General features: G+C 41.0%; 1 protein-coding gene across 6 annotated transcripts in view; it reads right to left on the bottom strand.

The window, feature by feature from the left end:
• Positions 1 to 20,139, bottom strand: part of UBR5 (ubiquitin protein ligase E3 component n-recognin 5) — a 133,864-nt gene extending 113,725 nt beyond the window's left edge. For all 6 annotated transcript variants that reach the window (XM_043484024.1, XM_043484026.1, XM_043484029.1 and 3 more), the window contains exon 1: positions 19,548 to 20,139. In XM_043484024.1, coding sequence (XP_043339959.1) covers positions 19,548 to 19,609 — 62 coding nt within the window. In that variant the 5' untranslated portion in view covers positions 19,610 to 20,139. The remainder of the gene's footprint in view (positions 1 to 19,547) is intronic.
• Positions 20,140 to 22,599: the final 2,460 nt, after the last annotated feature.

Below are 22,599 nucleotides of genomic sequence, written 5' to 3'. Positions count from 1 at the left end.
TCTGCAGCAATACCTAGTCATTTCAAGACAGATGTGCCTCTGGACATAGAAAAAGATTCAGTCCTAAAGCTGACTAATCAAAGGGATGGTAAAGCTGAGTAGTTTCTGTCCTGAGAAATTTCTGTTTCACAGGAAATAACCGCTGTATTTGAGCAGTCATAGTGAACAACTTATCACTGGCCCACATTTCAATCTTTTAAGTTTCAGGACACAGCAAATGTTTCACATTTCCTAAACAATGCACCCAGTCAGCCACCTGACTCTAAGTGGAATACTAGTATTCTGGCCTAGAGAATCCCCTGGACTATATTGTCCATGGGGTCACAAACAGTTGGATAGGACTGAGCGACTTTCACTTTCAGTGAGGTCAAAGAAATATATTTAACTTGTTTCCCCTTGTGATTCTGACCTGGATGCTTCTGGAGAGAGGTCTATGATATTAAGCTGTATAACTGTCTAGTTTAAAACTTCTGTCTGGAAATATTATGTACACTAATAGTTACTACTGCCATAAAATGCATTATGTCCAGCACTATAAATATCAAATCTTCATTGTTTCTGTTGTCAAATACATGGTATCAATCTTTCCTAAAACTTCCATTGTACCCAAATCTGCTCCTGAACAATTACACTTAACTATTATTTTATCATCTTTTTTAATGGTTGTGGTCATCTTTTTAAAAAAATCCATAAATTCTTTGGTACTCATGCCATCAAGAGGTGAAGTCTAATCCTTCTCCCTTAAATATGGACCTTATGATTTGTTTCTTGAGCAAACATCTGGGCTGAAGAAACACTGCATGACTGCTAAGGCTAGGTCAGGAAAGAGCGTTCTAGCCTGGCTCTCTGTCTCTTGGGACACATGTCTGTTAAACTTTGTGCTACCTGGTAGACCTCACAGAGGGAGAGATGCCTGAGAAACATCAGCATTCCACATCCCAGCCATGTGAGTCTTCCAGATGACTCCAGCTACCATCTGATGACAGCTGCATTAATCTAGTTAGGAACCACCTAGCTGAGTACTGTCGATCTCCAGAAATAATAATAAACGAGTACTGTTTCACACCATTAAGTTTGGAGTGATTATACAATAAAAAAAAAAAAAAAAACAGAATGATGTCCAAAGGAAATCTCAGCATTTTCTTTGGTCCTAGTTCCACTAGTATACGAATAAAGCCTCATTTTTAATTCATCTCTGATAATCTTCCTACCAGTGCCAAATTTAAAAACCAAAACTTTATACTACCTACACCTGTGAACTTTCTTAAATGTTTATATCACTTATCTTATTTACAAATCTATTTAACCTTAGACTCACCTGAATAGTAAATCTTTTCTCAAAAGCCAATCTTTACAAAACATCAATAGAAATTCTATACTTCTATATACTCTAGTAACTAATACAATGTTGATGAGCCAACTCTCCTGTCAATCACCCAGTAACATATACTGATAGAACGTTCTCATGTCCTCATTCCTACAGTTCAGAGACCACATAAGGAAACAGAAGTGGACAAGGCCAAAACCTTCACCATCTACTAATCTCTTATTAAAATGGTCTCCAAAAACCCCTGCAAGTTTTACAACTGCACAACTCCCACATCTTTTGAAGTCAAGCTGGTGCTAATCATAGGATGTTACCTGACAACAAAATGTAATCCAATGCAAGACATGTGCAGAGTGAAACTGCAAATCTTGCAAAAATGCATGATTCCATCAGATCTACGGAAAGCAACACTGAGAAATTCATTAAAACACACACCGCTGACAAATGAAAATTATATACACAGACAAATTAAAAGTTCATAAAAGTTGGAAACAATGACACAACTGTGAACGGAATAATTTTAGTATTTCAATAATTAAGTGCAGCCCTTGGAAAAATCACAATTTTTTTTTTAAATGACTCCATGACAAAATTCAAATGAAGCCAATACAATGTGTGGGCCTTGACTGAATTCTGGTTTGAAAAAACTAAGCTAACTAAGTATACAGACATTTTAAAGACAAGTGGAGAAAAGCCAAGGTAAGAAGGAATCTTTGTTAATTTTCTAAAGTGAGAATGATGGTTGTACAGAAGAAGGTCCATATTCTTAGGTGATGCAAGTCCACCATGTATTTAAAAATTAAAAAAGCACCATGGTGACTGCAACTTCTAAACAGCTCAACAAAGTCATTTATATATACATGTGTATTCTGCAAATTTGGAAAAAATAATTACCAAAACAACAATTACCAAATGGATAAGGTAACTCACTGTTACCTTCTTTCAATTTTTCTGCATATCTGAAAATGTTTACAATAGAATGCTGGTTGGGAAAAAGAATATCCGCCTCACCAAAATTACATCAACATATAGAGTCAAAACCTCCTCAGTGAAGGAAGGTCTCCTCCTACATGAAAAGAAATATGGGGGGAGGGTGGGGGAAGGGAGTATCAAGTGAAGTTATACTGTGGTATCTTTCAATGTTACTAAAACAGTACATTCAAAAAAAAAATCCATACACTAAATTCATTCCTTATTCTAGAGATTGGAACATAGTTCTAAACTAATTTTTATTAAAATGAAGTACTTTATTTTGCTTACTTTTGAAGTTCAGATTAATTTAACAAAAATATGTACTAACATATGTCAAGCACTAGGAATGCAGAGACCACAATGAGCCTGTCTTCAAAGAGATGATCACTCAGCTCCCCTGATGGCACTCACAGGCTCAAACTGAAGGAAGGACAATTTAAAGAGTGGTTCTGCAGGATAATGAGAATGTTTAAGAAACCATTTAGGGATACCGCAAAGAATAATTTGGTGGGCTTTCCCATCATTCCTAACTGATTACGTTTTTATCAGATATATATTTCAAATAGATGTGACATATGGAAATCAAACACTACACATTTCAAAAGAAGTGATTCATAACCAATAACTCAAAAAGTGCGTCACTAAAATGTAAGCTCCTCAAGGGCAAGAATTTTGGTCTCTTTAGTTCACTGATATAGCCCAAGTATCTGGCCCAAAACAAGTCCTCAGTACGTTATATGTTGACTAATAATGAATGAATGAACGAAATGAAGTCAAATTTCTTTTCATGTTCATTTATAGTTAAATTATGGTGAAAATCCTGGTCAATTTACTAGGAGGAAAAAAGTGCTTAAATTTTTATCACAATGTTTCTGACTGTCTTCTCCCTGGGTGAACTCTGACTATAAAATGGAAATGATAAGCTTTAGTCCAAAACCCAAAAGTGTTTCAACACATACAACTCCTTTGAGGCATGGTTGTGAACAAATATTCTGTAAACTCAAGTCAGAAATTATGTCCATATATCTGATGTCATATATATGATATAATATATATTACATATGACACAACACATATGTCATATATTAATGGCTCTGTTCAATATCAAAGTTCAAAACAACTTTTTAAAATAATTATTTGTAGAATCATGCCTCAGTTTTACACAAAGAAATTACACTTCATGTAAGAAGTTTCTAAAGAAAAAACAAACTTCAGTGAAATTTCCTGCTTTACGTGAATGGCTAACTAAAACACCTTCCTAGGGATTTGTTCTTTTTCTATTATTAAAATAATATATACTCACACAGAAGTATATAAAACACTAAAACATATTAAAGAGACATCAAAAGCAATCATTCATAACCCATAAACAAGTACACTGTCTTTTTCTTTCACCACTTATGAAACTTTTATCTTTTAACCTGGTTAAGACCATGAACTGTTTAACACAGAAAAATGCAGTCTTTATTTATCTCAGTGAATTATTGGTCCGTTTATAGGCTTTTCCCAACAGCATTAAGGCATTTGAACTGAACCATCTATCCAAGCTTGTTTGTCCTCGTTAACACTAACAAATACCAACAACTTGGCTGGACAGAGGTTTAAGGATGCTATTTGTAGCCACGGAATCAAGCAACTGGCCAAAACTAGGATGGAATTCACACCCTTAACTGCACTGAACTGGTTCAGTTGCTCCATGTCTAACCCACTACATACATATAGGAAAACTATTCAACTGATATGAAACCCTATATAGTTACTCTGAGCATTCTCTCACCTTAGGGGCTTCACACATGCTGTTCCTTCCACCCAGGAAGCTCTTCTAGACCTTCAGGCCCTGCCCTACATCACACATCTCCCCACCAACTCCTCAGCCTACCCCCTCTTCAGAATCCTGTCCTCCTGTTAAACATTTCTTCTTCCAATAAGCTTTCCTTCTTTGCAAGACTGGGCTATGTGCCTTTGGTGAGGAATCCTTTACTTCGTCTTTCCCTGTATTATCATACTGCACTGTAATGGCCTGTCTTTACCATAGACTAGGCTTCCCTGGTGGCTCAGAGGTTAAAGCATCTGCCTGCAATGCAGGAGACCTGGGTTTGATCCCTGAGTCGGGAAGATCCCCTGGAGAAGGAAATGGCAACCTACTCCAGTATTCTTGCCTGGAGAATCCCATGGAGGGAGGAGCCTGGTAGGCTACAGTCCTTGGGGTCGAAGAGTCAGACACGACTGAGCGACTTCACTCACTCACTCACTCAAGCTCTACCACCATATACCCAAGGTTAGAACCAGCATGTAGCAGAAGCCCCACAAAATCTGCTGAATTAAATGATGAGATACTATTTAATGACACACATGCGCAAACATACAGTGTATACATATTAATATTTAATTGCATATGTGCATACACACACACACACTAAAAGGTGTGGCATGTGTGTATATATATACTAACAGGTATGTGTGTATCAGAAAAATAAGTTACTTCCCATGCCCATTCCAAAAAGAAAATAAAAAGCAATAAAGCTGAATTACTGTAGCGTCTAGTTTGCCACTTCACTACTCATCTGAGCATGCTAGCACTCAATTCCCTCAGTTGTAAAATATGAAAATCCTAAAATCCTCCTTGATGTAAAATTTTGAACATCTCAAAAATGACTTTCTACTCAGCAAAGTCAAGTAGACTTGTAATCTACTCAAGTCAAAAGGGAGGATCAATTATTACAGCCTACCATACAGCATGATAACAGGTACCCTAGAAAACAGAAGATAAATTCCCACTGAGCACTTAAAAGGCAGCAGGACTGCTCAAACAGCCTCCGCAAAGAGAAAAGCCTCAACCCACCACAAACAAAAGGTGAGCAAACACTCCCAAGCCCAGGAGGTATAAGCTGTCAATGAGCTTTTGCTTTATCACACTTTATTTCAAGTAAGTTTTTGCTACCCAGAACCTTCCCCCATTAAATTTATATGGAAAGTATAACGAAAAGATAACATAATTTTATACTAATTAAATTCACTCAGGTCAAATCAAATACATGAGCCCCATCAGTTAAAAAATTGAGGGGAATAAAAGAACAAAACAGAAGAGTTGGGTTGACTTTGAAGAGATCAACTCCAGTTAAACAAACAAGGTGTTCAGAGTTTAGAATGTCCACTGCTTCTAAATAGAGGCTTCCCAGGTGGCTCAGTGGGTAAAGAATCCACCTGCAATGCAATGCAGGAGACACGGGTTCGATCCCTGGGTTGGGAAGCTTCCCTGGAGGAAGGAATGGCAACCCACTCCAGTATTCTTTTTTTTTTTTTTTCCCACTCCAGTATTCTTGCCTGGAGAATCCCATGGACAGAGGAGCCTGGCAGGCCAGAGTCAAAAAGGGTCAGACACGACCCAGGGTAACAAAGGGTCAGACACGACTGAAACCACTGAGCACTGCTTCTAGATACCCATTAGAATGAGTACAAACAGAACAGAAGGTCTGAGGCAGGAAATGAAAATCAAATCTTAGAAGAGCAAAGCTGACCAATACACATTAAATACAATTCATAAAACAGCATCTAAAGGCCAACAACCACACAGACTCAGAGATGAACTTTCAGATGTCACATACATCCATCCCCTCATCTTACAAATGAGTAAACTAAAACTCACTGCAAGGAAATGACTTGCCCAAGATTACATGACTGATAATAGAAGAACCAAATGTCTCCTGACTCCAAATTTAGTGTCTTCACAATTTTCAGAGCTCCTTCCCCATCAGGGCCTGCCTATCAAACACAAAGTCTTTCAGAGACACGTAACACTGTAAGAACTGTAATACTTCATAATGAATGTCATTATCACAAAACAAACCTTCTGAAAACAGATAAAAATTAGAAAACTTAAAAGATTAAGCACATACGTCCTAATTCAGAAATGCATTTTTGATTATTTCATCTCACCTTGGGGTCTTAAATCCCGTATGAAATGCAAAACCTGTGAAACTGATGGGAGTATCTAGAACCATAAATCATCTTAAAATATTCATTGGCAGTGTACTACATGAAATTTTCATTTTAAATGACAGTAACAATGAAAGCATCAGAGAACACCAGGTTGCATTTCGAAGTTTCTCTGTGCTCCGACCCTGCTCTCCTGGCAGCATTCAAGACAGCCACTTCAGCACTCTTGCCTGGGAAATGTCACGGACAGAGGAGCCTGGAGGGCTACAGTCCATGGAGTGGCAGAGAGTCAGACACAACTTAGCGACTAAGCAATAGCGTCAAGCCCAGCCTATGTAGGCACAAACAGAAGGGAGCACAGACTCCCCACATAAGCTCTTCAAGCATCCCCTAGACCCTCCCTGCCACTTTCCAATATCTCTTCCACAACTAAATCAAAGCACCAGAAACTTGTTTTCACACCCCAACGGGCCATTATCCTCTTATGTTTTTATCACCAGACAGATCTTTTGCAAACAAAAAGCAAAGGAACAACAACTGAACAACAACAACAAAAAACCCACTGTCTGTATGTAAACTGTTCTCAAAACGATTGACAGTTCTGGACTACTATCAAAACTCTGATTATCAGTATCAAATACAGACATCTATGATGAACCTCTGGTTGCTACCGGCATCTTTAATGACTATAAATGAAAACTCTTTAGGCTCAAGAGAATGGAGGTTAAGAGGATGAACCAGTACCCACACCCTGAAACCTTGTCTTCAAAGCCTTTGGCAACTACCAGGTTTAATCATCAGATCCTTCTTCTCTGTCACTTACAGTCTCCCTTAGCACTTAATTCTTTATTTACATACCTGTTTCCCGAATTAAACTGAAAGCTCCAAGAGGGCAGAGGCCATCATCTTTGCATCACAACGTACATAATTTAGTTGACAAAATAGTCATTGAATTGAGCAAAAGAGTAAAATTTTCCCACTTTGCCTCTTTATTTTTTTCATTTATCAACAAAATTTAAGTAAAAGAAACCATGGACAACCACAGACCCACAGTACTTTCTTCCTCTGAGCCATTCTACAATACATAAATCCTTTTCCCTACCACAATCCTAAGAGCACAGAAACTGGAGCAGAAAAGTCCTAAATAATCTGGTCCAATTCTCTCATTTTACAAATGAGAGTTACAGCATTTATTCATGGTCACACAGCCAATTAGTATCAGACATACACGAAAACCAACAAATCCCCAACCGCTTCCTCCAATATATATATCCAATATATATTTATATTGTATCAAAAATAGACTGATTGCCTACTGTGTGTGTCTGTGTGTGTCAGCCACTCAATCATGTCGACTCTTTGCAACCCCAGGGACCGCAGCCCTCCAGGCTCCTCTGTCCATTGGATTCTTTAGGCAAGAATACTGAAGTAGCCATTCCCTTCTCCAGGCAATCTTCCCAACCCAGGGACAGAAACAAAGTCTCCTGCACAGCAGGCAAACTCTTTACCGTCTGAGCCACCAGAGAAGCCCTGATCACCTACTATATATCCCACCAATTCAAACTCATCTAAGAACACCAAGTTTTCTTTACGTTTGTGTCTCCTAATCTATGTTTTCTTAACAAAGACTTTTCAAAAGTGCATATGCAGAAAATACATCTTTCCATTTCTAGTACATTGACAAGGATGTGAAAAATACTTGGCACAATCAAGATGTTACCACTGGGAGAAGCTGGGTTATGAGTACGGGTCCTTTTCTGCATTATTTTTGCCACTACTTGTGAGTCTATAATTATTTCAAAGTAAAAAGTTAAAAATAAACAAACATGGCCCACCTACCTGATGCCACTGCAGGACCCACTAACCTATCACTTCACCCTTCTCCAAACTTTCCCAAAAGAGCTAGAAAAAGTTCTAACTTCTTCTCAATCCAAATTCCAGAAAGGGTTGGTGCAGCTACCCCAAGCCTAGCACAACATTTGAGAAGCACACAAACATTTACTGAACAAGGGAAATTCACCTAACATTTTCTCAAGTCTGTGCCGGCAACACACAGCAAATCCTGACACAGGTCAAACTCTCCTGCCAGTCTTTCATGGTTTGCTGCTTGCCTGTGGGTCAGCGTCAGCCCCCTAACCAAGACTGTAAGCCTATGAGCACTGACACACGTTTCGAAAAAGCTATCCTCTCAGCGTCTCACAGTTCTGGGGAAGACCTGATTTTTATGTAACTTATTTCAAATTTTTAAAATTTCATTTGTAAAAACAGAAAAACAAACAAAAATTACTCTAGCCTCAGACAGATGGCTAGAGAACCTATAGTCTGATGGGGAAAGGATGGCTGGGGGCAGTGAGGAACTGGCAAGTTTGGCCCTATTTGCTGTCATTGTTGTTGTTCAGTTGCCAAGTCGTGTCCGACTCTGCGACCCCACGGACTGCAGCACGCTAGGCTTCCTTCTCCTTCACTACCTCCTAAAGTATGCTCAAATTCATGTCTATTGAGCTGATGATGCTATCTAATCATCTCATCTTCTGCCAGCCTCTTCTCCTTTTGCCTTCAATCTTTCCCAGCATCAGGGTCTTTTTCAAGGAGTATTCTCTCCACATAGGTGGCCGAAGTATTAAGAGTTTCAGCTTCAGCATCAGTCCTTCCAATGAATTTTTAGGGTTGATTTCCTTTAGGACTGACTGGTTTCGCTGTCATTGATTAATTTTAAAACAAAGAAATGTGGGTAAGAGCCTTTTATACCAGGGTCTTCACACTTTTTTGTTCCTGATGATGGCAGTCCATTTAGACACTATGAGAAACACTGCTTTAAATCAAAAAACCTCAAAAAAAAAAAACAAAAAAACCTCTTAGTCAGAAAAGGCTACCATAGTAAATGTTTTTACTACAATCTGGTTAGGTTATATTACTTACAAAACTTTAACACTATTGCCACAAAGACTTTCCATTAAAAAAAAGATTTAAAATCTATCATCCTCAAAAATAAATGCTATCACCCCTCAAGAATGTCCTTGAATTTACCAAAAAAAAAAAAAAAGACTGAATCTTCATGTCAACTGAAAGCTTTTTACATTTCCAGAGACTTCTGAGGAGTCAAGAGACTCTGGAGAAGAAAAGCAAAAGACCAACTGGCCTAGAATCCCTGCCATTCCAGAGTTTTATGAAACCAAAATCATTCTGGATGGTAAGGGGAGGCTGCTAATCACACACTGACTCCTGTCTCTGGAATCAGGTGTTGTATTTCTTTTTCAGTATCTCTCTGCTCTCCAAAGTGGCAGAAAGATGAGCAACTGCCAACAAAATCAGTCCCCACGTCATCTCTGACCTGCAGACCATGGGCCATCAACCTCCCCTATAGAAGACAGCCATTCCTGGTTCTGTGTCCCCTCAGCAGTGACAGAAACCTAACAGAAAATCAGTAGAAACATGCAGCAGCAATTTGTATTCATCCCTGCTGGCAACTGCAGGAAGCAAAGGAAAAGTAGTTCCTATACTCTCTCAAAGAACAACCATAGCAACTGTCCACAGCATCCAAGGACTCCCTCACTGTCCACAGCATCCAAGGACTCCCTCCCCCTCAATATTCTTGATCTATAATCACCACAATACCTGATAAGCAGAAAAATGCAGTTACTTAAGGAAAACACCCAGGGACTTCTCAAAGATGAAATTTAAAAATGAAGAAGTTTAAAATGAAGTTTAAAAACTACTAAAAATAGAAGCATACGAAGAAAATGAATGTTTAAACTAGATTTGCACACACACACACACACACACACACACACACACACACACATCACCTGTCTGGTGCTTTCCTTAAAGTTTCCATATGCAGATGATGACACAGAGCAACAACTGGACTAGTTTAAATTCCCTTTGGACAGGAAGCAAAGTCACTCCCACAACATAAGAATATAGACAATGAACTACACAAGTTCATATACTCCTCCCCTCAAAGCTTTTCATATAAAACCCTGTTTTCATCACTGAGACATCAAAATAACCCTACCATATTGTCTCTGCTCTTTTGACATACTTCATCAAGTTAACTTCCCGATATCAAATTTGGCTCTTTTTAAAAGCTTACAAAAATCCATCATCCTCCACTTTTCACATCACAGCAGCAGGCTGTTTCTCCACAGGAAAACACTCAGGTGAACCTCCATCAGGCCTCTGAGAAAGTCTCAGAGCAGGTCATAAAGACCATCAGCCCTGGAGTTCCAGGTTCTCTCAAACTGGTATCTGAGTTCACGTAAAGAGCTACACTGCCTTGTCATATCAATTCTGGAATGGCATATTCATGCTGGGGCAGAGCCAGTTTCTTGACATGGTAGTTTCTCAACACTTTTCCTTCTGTACTAAAAAAAATGGGGCCTGAACTGATGAGAAAGGAAATAAAATTCTATCTATTCATTCAATTCACAGTGCTCCCTACACTGGACACTGTCATAATCTTTATAAGTAGTGATCTAGAATACCACTATTACTAATGAAATTCCAAACCATATAATCTCTTTTACATGTGTGTGTATACATATACACACACATATATATTTTAACATGAAAATTTTCTAAGAAGAAAAATGTACACTTGAGTAGTTTTTTCCTATGAAAAACAACATAACATTTTGGAGTCAAGAAAAATTTCAAATACATAAAATTACATGCAGCATGATCACAACTGTATTTTAAAAGAAAAATCCATGTATAGGAAAAAAGAGACCCGAAAGTCACCAAAATACTACCAGTGATGGCACCCTTGCTAGACTTTATAAACTGACTATGCTTTCTAAAGCTTCTGTGAGAATGCTTTTTATTTTTTTATATAAATTTATTTATTTTAATTGGAGGCTAACTACTTTACAATATTGTAGTGAGAATGCTTTCTAATAGTAAGGAATTTTTTAAAACTATTAACAGTCAAAAACTTGAAAACAGCTCAAATTTCCATCAGCTAGAAAACAGCTGACAATATAATAGTGATTATCCAAACAATGAAATACTACTACCATAATTAATGCGGCATCTGGTCCCATCATTTTACGGCAAATAGATGGGGAATAAATGGAAACAGTGAGACTTTATTTTCTTGGGCTCCAAAATCACTGTGGACAGTGACTACAGCCATGAAACTAAAAGACACTTGCTCCTTGGAAGGAAAGCTATGACAAACCTAGATAGTGTATTGAAAAGCAGAGACATCACTTTGCCAACAAAGGTCTGTACAGTCAAAGCTGTGGTTTTTCCAGTAGTCATGAAATGGATGTGAGTGGAACCATAAAGAAGGCTGAGCACCAAAGAATTGATGCTTTCAAACTGTGGTCCTGGAGAAGACTCTTGAGTCCCTTGGACTGAAAGAAGATCAAACCAGTCAATGCTAAAGGAAATCAGTCCTGAATATTCACTGGAAGGACTGATGGTGAAGCTGAAGCTCCAATACTTTGGCCACCTGATGTGAAGAGCCGACTCATTGGAAAAGACTCTGATGCTGGGAAAAATTAAAGGCAGGAGAAGGGAATGACAGAGGATGAGACGGTTGGATGGCATTACTGACTCAATGGATATGCGTTTGAGCCAACTTCAGGAGATAATGAAGACAGGGAGGCCTGGAGTGATGCAGTCCATGGGGTCCCAGTCAGACACGACTTGGTGACTAAACAACAACCATAATTAACAAAAGAAAAAAACCTGTTACATGTGCTAAGGAAAAGTCACCAGACACATGATCCATTTTCCATGAAATTCTAAAAAAGGCAAAATTACAGTGAAAGAAGAATAGCTGTTTTCAGGAGCGTGGTGGCAAGAAGGGGCTCAGAAAGCAAAAGGGCACCAGGGAACTTCTGGGATCATGAAGATGTTCTGTTATCTTGATTGTAATCATGGTTACACAACTACACACATTTGTCAAAACTCAAACCGTACACTAAAAATGGGTGAATTTTACTGTATGTAAGTTAAACTCCAATAAAGCTGAGTTACAAACTAAATAATAGAGAAAGTTGAAAACATTTTATTAAGGTCAATGATACCATTGGAAACTGAACAAATAACATTACTTTTGCTGTTTAGGCTTATATTTTTATTTACATGTGAAGTAACATTAATTTGTAATGCTTTATTCAATATCCTGACAAAAATGAGGATATCAGAAACCACAGTTACCTAAGGATTTATCATATTTCTCATTTTGAAGGGGTTTATTACCACTATAGTGATCTTATCAACAAAGTAATATAGAATATGATCTCACTACAGAATAATTTCTAATAGCCAAATTCAATTTACCAGTAGTCTTACCTCTATGAAAGTGTTAGTCGCTGAGTTATGTCCAACTCTTTGTGACCTCATGGACTGTAGCACACCAGGCTCCTCTGCCCATGGCATTCTTCAGGCAAGAATACTGGAGTGGGTTGCCATGCCCTTCTCCAGATCTTCCCGATTCAGGGATAGAACCGGGATCTCCCACATCATGGGCAGATTCTTTACCATCTGAGCCACCAGGGAAGTCTTACCTCTATATTAAGTTAGAAGAATGTTGTAAACTTTTCACATGACTTATGCCTCAATGTGCCCCACATAAGGTCACTTGGAACTCTGTCTTTCCATCATTATTACAAGCAACTTGCTGATCAAATGTTATCACACTAGAGGTTAAAGACGTGACAACATCTGTCAGGAATATTTCCAATGTAATGTTGCCTATCCATCTAAGGCTATTATCCAAACAAATTTCTCTTAAGAATGTCAAATTTTATAACACGTTAAAATTTAGTTTTATTATGTAAAATTGCAAAACGGTCAATCATCAAAAATAAGCTTTCATGTAACAACAGGAAAAATCTAAACAGACTGAACTCTGAGACTAAGATAATTTTTTAAAGCTTTCAACTTTGAGATATATAATGAAGGTATATCAAATAAATGATCTGAGGGAAAGGAATAAAGAGGGAAGAGACTTGAAATCAGATTGGCCATGAGCAGGTAACTGTTGAAATTGGGTGCTCACTATACTATCCTTTTTACTTTTATATATGCTTTAAAGTTTCCATAATAAAAACCTTTAAAATAATTTTCAAAATAAAACTTAAAAACCAATTATAAAAACAAATCAACATTTCAAAATTACAGTGAGCCAGGAGGCAAACTGTTGTCATTTGTTCAGAATGCCAAGGTGCCAAAATGACAGAAACAGACTATAATTAGAATTTGTTTTCTTAACTAGAAATACAGTTGGCCCTGTGTCTCCAAGGGGTACTGGTTCCAAGAGCCCCGGCGGGTACCAAAACCCTCGGTTGCTTAAACCCCTTTATGAAATAACTAGTACAAATAGTTGGCACTTGGTATCTGTGGATATGAAACCCGTGGACCAAGGGCCTAGTATATGTATGATGAAAATGGGGCACAAAGACATAAGTACATTCTCCTATAACATAAAATTACTCCCCTCAATACACTCTGCAAGATCTACTTACGTGTAATTTGACACAGTCCTCTGTGACTAAACTTTCCTTTAGAGACTATTTCCTAAATAATGTTAATTGTTAAGGAAAAATCCTGACCTTTCTAAAGTTCATCCCATTATTCCTAGTTGTACTCCTGTGTACTATGTAATTGCCTTCCCAAGTATCTGTTTACTCCTAGACCTACAATTTAGTCACTGATTTTTTGATTTATAAAACTGATCTTCCCTTGTTTGTTTTCATTTTCAATTTTTTGTTTGCCTATTCCATACCCTGTCTTTAATCTTACTTTCCTTAAACAACTTAATCATTTTAGTGAGGCTTGCCTGGACTTTCCCAGTAAAGTCACCCTAGTATTATTGTTTCTAGGTAACTATCTCAATAATCAAATAGTCAGATTTCCCACTGGTTTGGTGACGTGATGCTCTATTCCACCCTAACACTGTGTTTTTTTGGTGTAGCACAATGAAACTTTAAGCAGCTTTCAACTATTATAACCTCTACCCACCACAATCTTTGTTCAGCTCCACATAACCCCAGGCCTCTTTTCTGGATCCTACTGAAGGGATGAGGATATGCCTGAGTCTTTAAAACCCAACAGTTCCTAATAAAAATAAGATGCACTTACTAAACGCCAGGTATTGTGCAAAAAGCTCTGTGTCAACCCTGCCCAACAGAATCTGCAGTGATCATGGCACTGTTCTGTATCTGCACTGTTCAATACCATGCCACTAGCTACATGTGGGTATGACAGCACTTGAAATGTGGTTACTGTTATTATGGAACTGACTTGTTAATTTTATTTCAACTAATTTCAATTTAAGTCAGTCATGTCTTGAGACTAACTTACATTGCTTGAATTTTTCATAAACTTCCCTTTAGTTTTACATCTGTATATCAAGATGATCTATGATAAGAGTTTCTCAACCCCACCACAACTGACATCATGGACAGGTTCATACTTTACTGTGGGGCTGTCCTGTGCATCGCAGGGTATTGAGCACCACCTCTGATGTCTACCCAAACAGAGGCCAGTAACAATGCCCCAACTAGGAAAATCAAAAAATGTCTCCAAACACGGCCAAACATCCCCAGAGGGACAAAAACTACACCCAATTGAGAACCACTGGTCTAGGACTAACAGTCTGGATTCTACACTCAATGCTAAGGATATTCTAGTGCAATTCCTCTAGTTTCTGTTTTTCTATTTGGAAACCAGACAAAATGTAAAAGCAATAAAAAAGTAACTATCTCTTCATAATATTTTCCACAGAACCTATATTATAATACTGTGCTTTCCCACCTACTATCTCAACTACTCTTCACCAACCAGGGTACTATACCTGATTTGGAAACTGAGTGTGCAGGGGGTGGGGAGGAGTGACAGGGAGTGAGACTGTAAGTGCTTCAACGACTCACCTCCCACAACATGGTTAATAACTAGCAGGGCTGAGACAAACCAAATTTAGGAATTCTTCATTTTAAACTTCTATCTACACTACCTTACTCTATAGCGTTATAGCATTCAAAGCAGGAGCTCCTTGTAAAAAAACCTTTTTGATATGACAGTCTCAATCCAGATTGTTTCTGGTCACACAGCACATTATAATGCCTAAGAGCAAAGCTCACAGGAAAATTCCACATCCAGACCAACAACGTGAACTGGTTTGCAATGTAGCCAACCTGCATCCCAAAGAGTAATTCAAGACAGGGACTAGTTTCAGGGACACACATCACCTTAAAAGGCCTCTCCTAACCTAGTACTAGGAAAGCATTAAGAGGTTCCGTGGTCTGACAAAAGGCCTAAATCAATTTGAAGCACAGGAGGGAGGAGTTGAGGAGAAGGGGAAATCAAAACTCTAAGACAGGTGGCTGCACAAAGGCTGGGACACCTCAGAAAGCAGAGATTTCCTAGAATATAGGACATGTGGGACAGTGAAGAGACCTGGACTTCAAAAATCAGAAGACCCATCATGTGGGCCTCATCTGTCAGTACCCTGGATAAATCCCGTAAACTCAGACCGGTTTTCCAGCGCATCTGTGAAAAGACCAGTCTACTGACTTCTTCGGCACTTTCCAGGGTTTGGGGAGATGCACTTCCAGGTCTCCTCTCAATCTCAAAACGCAGCACCATGTTCTTGGTATGGTTTTTACTACTGCTATTTCTTGAGATGTTTTAAGCAGGAACATAGCACTAACTCAAGGAATTCACTAGAAAGAAAATCAAAACGTCACACAAGTATCTGAGCACTGAGTAGTTTCAATTCCAAACAAAGAATATTTGCTGAGGGGCCAGCTCTCTGCACCAGGGACCTTGTAATCACACTGGAAATCCATAACCAACATTCCAGGCTCTCGGAATGCCCAGCCATCCCCACCTGTATTCAACTACTGCATTATTTGGTCTCCCAGGGCCAATAATTAAAGATTTTAACCCATTATACCAAGACTGTCACAGAAATGCATGTGTGCGTGCTTAATCATGTCCAACTCTTTTGCAACCCCATGGACTGTAGCCCATCAGGCTCCTCTGTCCATGGGATTTCCCAGGCAAGAACACTGGAGTGAGTTGTCATTTCCTTCTCCAGAGGATCTTCCCAATCCAGGGATCGAATTCATGTCTCCTGCATTGGCAGGAAGATTCTTTACTGCTGGGAAACCCATCACAGAAATAACAAGTATAAAAACACAGAGGAATCGCACTCCAGTATTCCTGCCTGGGAAATCCATAGATAGAGAGAGACTAGTGAGCTACAGTCCATGGAGTGGCAAAGAGTCAGACTTGACTTTAGAGACTCAACAACAATTTTCAGCTTTAGCTTTTTTGCCTCCACATTACCCTGTTAGTATCATTCTGCCTTCTGTTTACCATTTGTTTTGTTTTACCTGCTTCTTTTATTCCTCCTGCTAAAAAAGAAAAGAAAAAAAAAACACAAAGGGAAAAAGTTTTTTTTTAATACTGAGTACATTTTAAATGCTGACATCACATTTCTACACTAAACAAAATATATGACTTTTAATAGGATGCAGCCATTTTAAATAGAAAACTTTATTTGTATAGGAAAATATTGGTGTTTTGAGGCGTTTTATTTGACTAAGCAATTTATTTTCAATACCATGCTGCCAGTCCAATCTTATTGCTTTTCGGGTAAATACTAAAGTCTATGTATTTATAGATTTTTTTTCACGGAAACTGTCAATTATCATTTCAGTTGTGACTATCTTTTCTATTACCAAAACTTTCTTTAAACCTTGGTAGATTTTTATCTAAAGGCAAAAGTTTTCTGGGCTCACGCTAGTTAAAAGGTTCCAGAAAAAGAGTCTTGTGTGGAAAAAGATTTCCCTTAAGCAATGCAATGCAGCAATGGGTTGATCTATTATTTTGCAACTAGGTATGTAAACAGGATCATCTTCTGAAGGGGAGACACACAACAGCTCCACAAGTCAACTACTTCAAAACTGGAAAGCATGACTATCTCAAATGCTGCTTTCATAAAATAGACCAGACATTTTACTGCTACTAGATACAACTACAGGTTCCTAAAATTTTACCTACAGCTATTTTTTTTAATATCTACATACATTCTTGATGCACATATTTTACAATCTCATTTTCGGATCCACTTGTCTTTATTTCTAATGAAAACTGAAGATGATCCAAAGTCTTAATATTTTATACTGAGAGTACAGGAGTCAAAGCTGATTATTTGTTTTCACCAAGAATGAAAAAAGAAAAGGTAGCTTTAAAAACAATACATGTAAATTTCTAGACTAGTTGAAAAAGGAATGCTCAAAAATTATTCACAGTGCCTAACATAACTGCAAAATAGGTTTTGGCATGCATGATCAATTGAGTAAGTTAGTTAGGATTCCTGGTATATAAAGTTAGGACTAGTATGAAAAATACACCGTACTTCTCTCCTGGTGCGATGTAACAAGTTGCCCTATAAGCACGACCAACTGGGCTCTATTAATGACAGACAGTACAGCTATCCTCACTACTAGCCTGGTTCTAAAATTTACCCCCAAAAAAACCTTATGTAAAAGTCTTAACCGAAGATTTGTAATGAAATAAAATCGGAGTAAGACTGCATTATAAAATGAATGACTTAAAAGGTATTTTCGTACTTAAAAAACTATGTGACCACTCCAAACGATTAGTATTTTAAGAAAGTATTCCAAAAGTTTTACAAACACGTTAAATACAATATGGCTACAACAGCAAAGATTAGACAAATCCGAACCCAATGCCAGAAACCAAACCTCCAGCTTCCCGGATTGAAAGGCTGTCCGCCCCACCTGAGGCGGTTAGATACCCCGAGACAGAGGCCAGTATCTCAGCAGCAACTTAGGCCTCCTCCTCCCTCGGGGAAGCGCATGACAAACAGGGCTTCATGCAATTTATGTCACCCGGTCACTTAGCAAAAATCATATCTAAGTTCTAAACTTGGGCCCTGACGGCCTTCCATATTTATGAGGAATAGAGAGCAGCTAGTGTTGGGATAGAAACTTAAAATGCCCACTTTCTGACCCTGTAAAACATTTAGCCCATCATTAGATCTGAGTCCTAGATTCTCAGCCTTGCCTAATGGAGGCTTCCCTCAACCTCCTCGGAATCTGTTTTGCAACAGTGAAGGAACTTTTCCTGCTTTATCTCAGTTCCCTGAGAGCATGCGGCCTTGCAACTCAATATTCTAAACTGGCAGGGAACGGTGGAGGAGGGAAGGGGAGGAATCCGGAGCCAAAACAGCCTCCTTATGAAAGACCAAAAAAAAAAAAAAAAAAAATCATAATTCCTCCTCCGCCTATAGCAAAACCCATCCCAGAAATTTACAGCGTGTTAAGAAAAGCAGCACTGCGAACTGCAAACGTAAGAGTTTTCCTTTGAGTCTACGCACGGTTTTCAGCTGTCAAATTACAACTCAGGAAAACACTATCATTAGAATAAAAAAAGGAAACAAAAAAGCTCGCACCACAGGGACTGGGAAGCAGGAGCTGCCAGCACCGTTTCGAGAGAAAACAGAGCAAAGGGAACCCAATCCACTCCCCTCCCCCCGCCCCAAACCCTCGCCTAAATTCATCCCCTCCCCGGACCGGCAAACCTCACTGCAGGGGCTCAAATTTAATAATAATAACAATAATCATGGCGCTTCCTCCCTCCCGCCACCCCACCCGCGATCTGCCGGGATTCAGCTTCTCCCACCCGGGCCCCCCGACCCCACCCCGCCCCGCCCCGCCTCCCCTCCCCCCGGGAGCTCCAGGCCCCCGCCGGTCCGACCACCCCACCAGACAGAGCTCCCGGAGGCCCGGGCGAGCCCAGCCTACCCCGGGGCCCCTAGCCCGGCTTCTCCGCTTCCCTCTCTCTCTTTTTTTTTTTTTAAACCTCCACCATCCCCCATCCGCATTGTCTGTCTCAATTCAACTTTGACTAATATGGATTCCTTGGGCCTGGCCCGGGCGGAGATGAACCTCCCCCCACCGGGAGCTGGATACCCACCCGCCGCCCCCACCTCCTCCCCAGCCCGCGCGTCTCCACCGAGTTCAACGCGGCTCCTCCATGGAGGCGGGGGGACCGGGGGGCGTTGGAGGGTGCAGTGCGCTTCCCCTTCCACAGCTCGCTTCCCCCGACACCCCTCCGACCCCGCGGCCTCTGCCCTCGGGACCAGAAGTTTGCCCCGGAAGGGGCCTAGCCGGGGGGCAGTGAGGACCCCCGCCCTGCCCACCGCCCGCCGGCCGGCGCGTAAACACCGGCCGCCCGGCCGGCTCGGCCCCGTGGGGGAGGGGAGGGCGGGGAGGCGCCCCTCCCCCCGCCGCCCGCTGGCCCGCCCGCCCGCCGGCCCTATTACCTGTCATTGAGCTGGTCCTCAGTGCCCGGCAGCGGGTGAACCACGAAATGGATGGACGTCATGGTGCTTCCTTCTCGTCGTCCTCCCGAGGACGGCCCCCTCCCGCTCGGCTCCCCCCACCCCCGAACCCCTTCCCCTCGTCAAAACCCACAGCCACAGCCGCCGCCTCCTCCCGGTCCCCAAATGAGAGAAGCAAATGCGCAGGGGCCGCCGCCGCCTCCCTGCCGGGCGTGTGTCCGCGGCGCGGCGGTCCGGCGGGGCGGGCAGGAGGGCGGATCAACACGCCACCCCGCTCCCTCAGCGACAGCGCGGAGTGCGAGGCCGGCGGCCGGGACCCGGGGCGCGTCGCCACCGCCGCCGCCACCGGCAGCCGGACGTCGGGAGAGAGGGGCCCGACTGAGGAGGGGAGGGGGACGGGCTGCGGGCTGTGGGGCCGGTGTGTGGTCCCGGCGGCGGACGGGGTCCGGGCTAGGGAGGTGGGGAGGGAAATGAGCCCGCTCGGCGCGTCACTGGCGAGAAGAAGCCGCCGCCGCCACCACCAGCGCCGCCGCCGCCATCTTCACTTCTGCCCCAGTTTCTCCGTCTCGCAGGCTCCGCTCCCGAGCGGCGGGGGAGGGGCGAACGGGAGGAGGAGGAGGAGGGAGGGAGGAGACCGGCGGGCGGGGAGCACGGCCGCGAGGGGGCGGGGCTCCGGGAAACGGGCGGCGAGGCCCTGCCGATTGGGCGGCTTAGCCACGGCGATGTAAGGCGCGTGCCGATTGGGCCGTTCGGCTCCCGAGCCCGGCCCCCCCCGGGGGGGTGGGCTCGCTCCCGAGTGAGTGTTCCGGAGAGCACGTGTTCGGGACAGATGAGGCGGAGGGGCGAGCCGGCTGGGGCGGGGAGTCCGGGAGGAAGGCTGTGTGTGTGTCCCCGGCGCGGTGGTGGTGGGAGGGAAGAGGGGCTCCTCCGGTCTCGCGCTCTGATTTCCCTTGGGGCAGCCCTAATTATTTTGCGGACCCTTAGGGGTTTTCTGTTGTTGTTTCTCGTCCTTCACATCCGCAGTTATATTTAAAGTGGAAGTGTAGAAATCTGTTAAGGGGCAAGAAACGCACAGCGTTTTATTGGAGAAGTAAGGTAGTTATGTAAGGGCCTTTCCAGAAGGTCCAATCGTAAGATTATAGAGCTGACTTTGCAGCAACTTCTTTTTATCACCCTGATTTCCTCAATCCCACCCCTCTCCCCCCCCTCCTCGCAACCACCACCATCACGTATCCACACAAAGACAAAATGTGGAAATTTCCACCAATTTCCTGATTTAAATGACTCATGAATTTTTAATTCTTTTAAATGAAAGATGAAATATCTATTTCATTGAAGATGTTTCGTTCTTCAGCTTATGATCAGTGGGATCATAAGGGCTAATTCTTGAATAGATTTGCTTTTTTCTAGGGAACCAGTTAATAGATCTTTTTTTTTTTTTTTCTCAAAGGCTTCTCTGGCCCTTTCAAAAAATCAAGTACCTCTTTCAACAGAAAAAAAGTGAAACCATGAAGCCTCTTTTTCCAGTATGTTCGGTTAAATTAAGGGTCCTGTGAAACGTTCTTAATTTTAAATATCATTTTTCTTCTGTTAGTGCATTACACATATGCACTTGCTTAGGAAGTTCTTTTGAACAAAATATATGACTATTTATAAATCAGGATAGAGTAGGTACCCCTTGAGACAGATAATAGAACACTTTTGTAGGTCACCAGCTCCAAAATGGCCCAGATTAGACTAAAAAGTGATTTCAAGGCCACTATTTATTAGAAATTAGTGGGAGCCACAGGGAAGCAGAGTAAACCAATGGACACCATTAGTTTTGGAGCCAGAGGGACTTGAATTTGTGCCTTTTCTAATAATTATTAATTGTGTGGACTTGATTATATCATTCAACCAATCATAGCATCTTTTTTTCTTCATTTGTGAAATATTCCGTAGTAATAGATCTACGTAGGGTTTTGGTGAGGCCTAAATAAGACTGTATGTCAAATACCTAGAGCACTTCATAACAGTAATGTCAGCAAGCCGAAGTTTTTATTTGTCAAGTTGCTCACTATGTGCCACTTGACAAATATACAACTTCACTACATACCACTTTATACACTTATGTCTTTTATTACTCAAATTACATTATGGAGTAAATAATATTATCCCCATTATATAGATGAGGATACTGAGGCTCAAATACCTTATAAGTGCTGAAATTGAGACCTAATAATTCCAGGTCATCTAAGTCTGATTCCATTGCTCTTTCCACTATACCACAACTGCCATCTACTTAATAATTTAGAAGGAACAGATTATTCAAAGTCAATGGGAAAATGTGATATGATAAATGCAATAAGAGTGCTATGAAAGTTAAAGGAGGAAGTGGTTCCAGCCAAGAGAATTAAGAAAAGTCATTTCATCTAAGCTTTCAAGAATGTTCTGGGAAAACAGAACATCCAGTTTAAACTTAGTCATTTTAGTTGTACCCCTGGACAAACTCCAAAGTCCATGCCATACTTTGCTTCATTTCTCTTTCTTCCGTATCTGTCCTTCTTCATCTTTTCACTGTGCTTCCATCCTGCTTTGAACTTGATTTACCAACTGAGATTTTCTGTCCTGGTTGAAGGCTGGTCTCATCACTCTTTGGCAGCCCATTCAAACTGCACACTTGGTCTCTGACTGACAACTATCTTGGCATTGTCTAGGCTACCGTGTTAGAACCTTCATCTCCCCAACACTATGGTGGGTCACATTTTGAACCCAGAAGAGTAAGAATAAAGGCACAGAGTTGTGCATCACATGGATGGGGAAGGAGGGAATACAGATAGGGAAGGGAAATAAGCAAGGTTCAAGCAGAAGCTTCTTTGAAAAGCCAAAGTACAATACAAGTTGAGAAAAGAAGGCTGGAGTAAGCTTCTTTTCTAACAATTTGAACTAATTTCTTTGAGGACAACTAAAAAGTTAACCAAAAATATTTCTTTAAACCTGCTTAAAAGAATAGGAGAGTTAACAAAATAATGATGAATTACCACACTAGGATCCA

Source organism: Cervus canadensis, chromosome 12, assembly GCF_019320065.1.
Source record: "Cervus canadensis isolate Bull #8, Minnesota chromosome 12, ASM1932006v1, whole genome shotgun sequence".
Classification (NCBI taxonomy): domain Eukaryota; kingdom Metazoa; phylum Chordata; class Mammalia; order Artiodactyla; family Cervidae; genus Cervus; species Cervus canadensis.
Note: the sequence above shows the minus strand (reverse complement) of the source record. Positions and strands in the feature narration are given on the sequence as shown.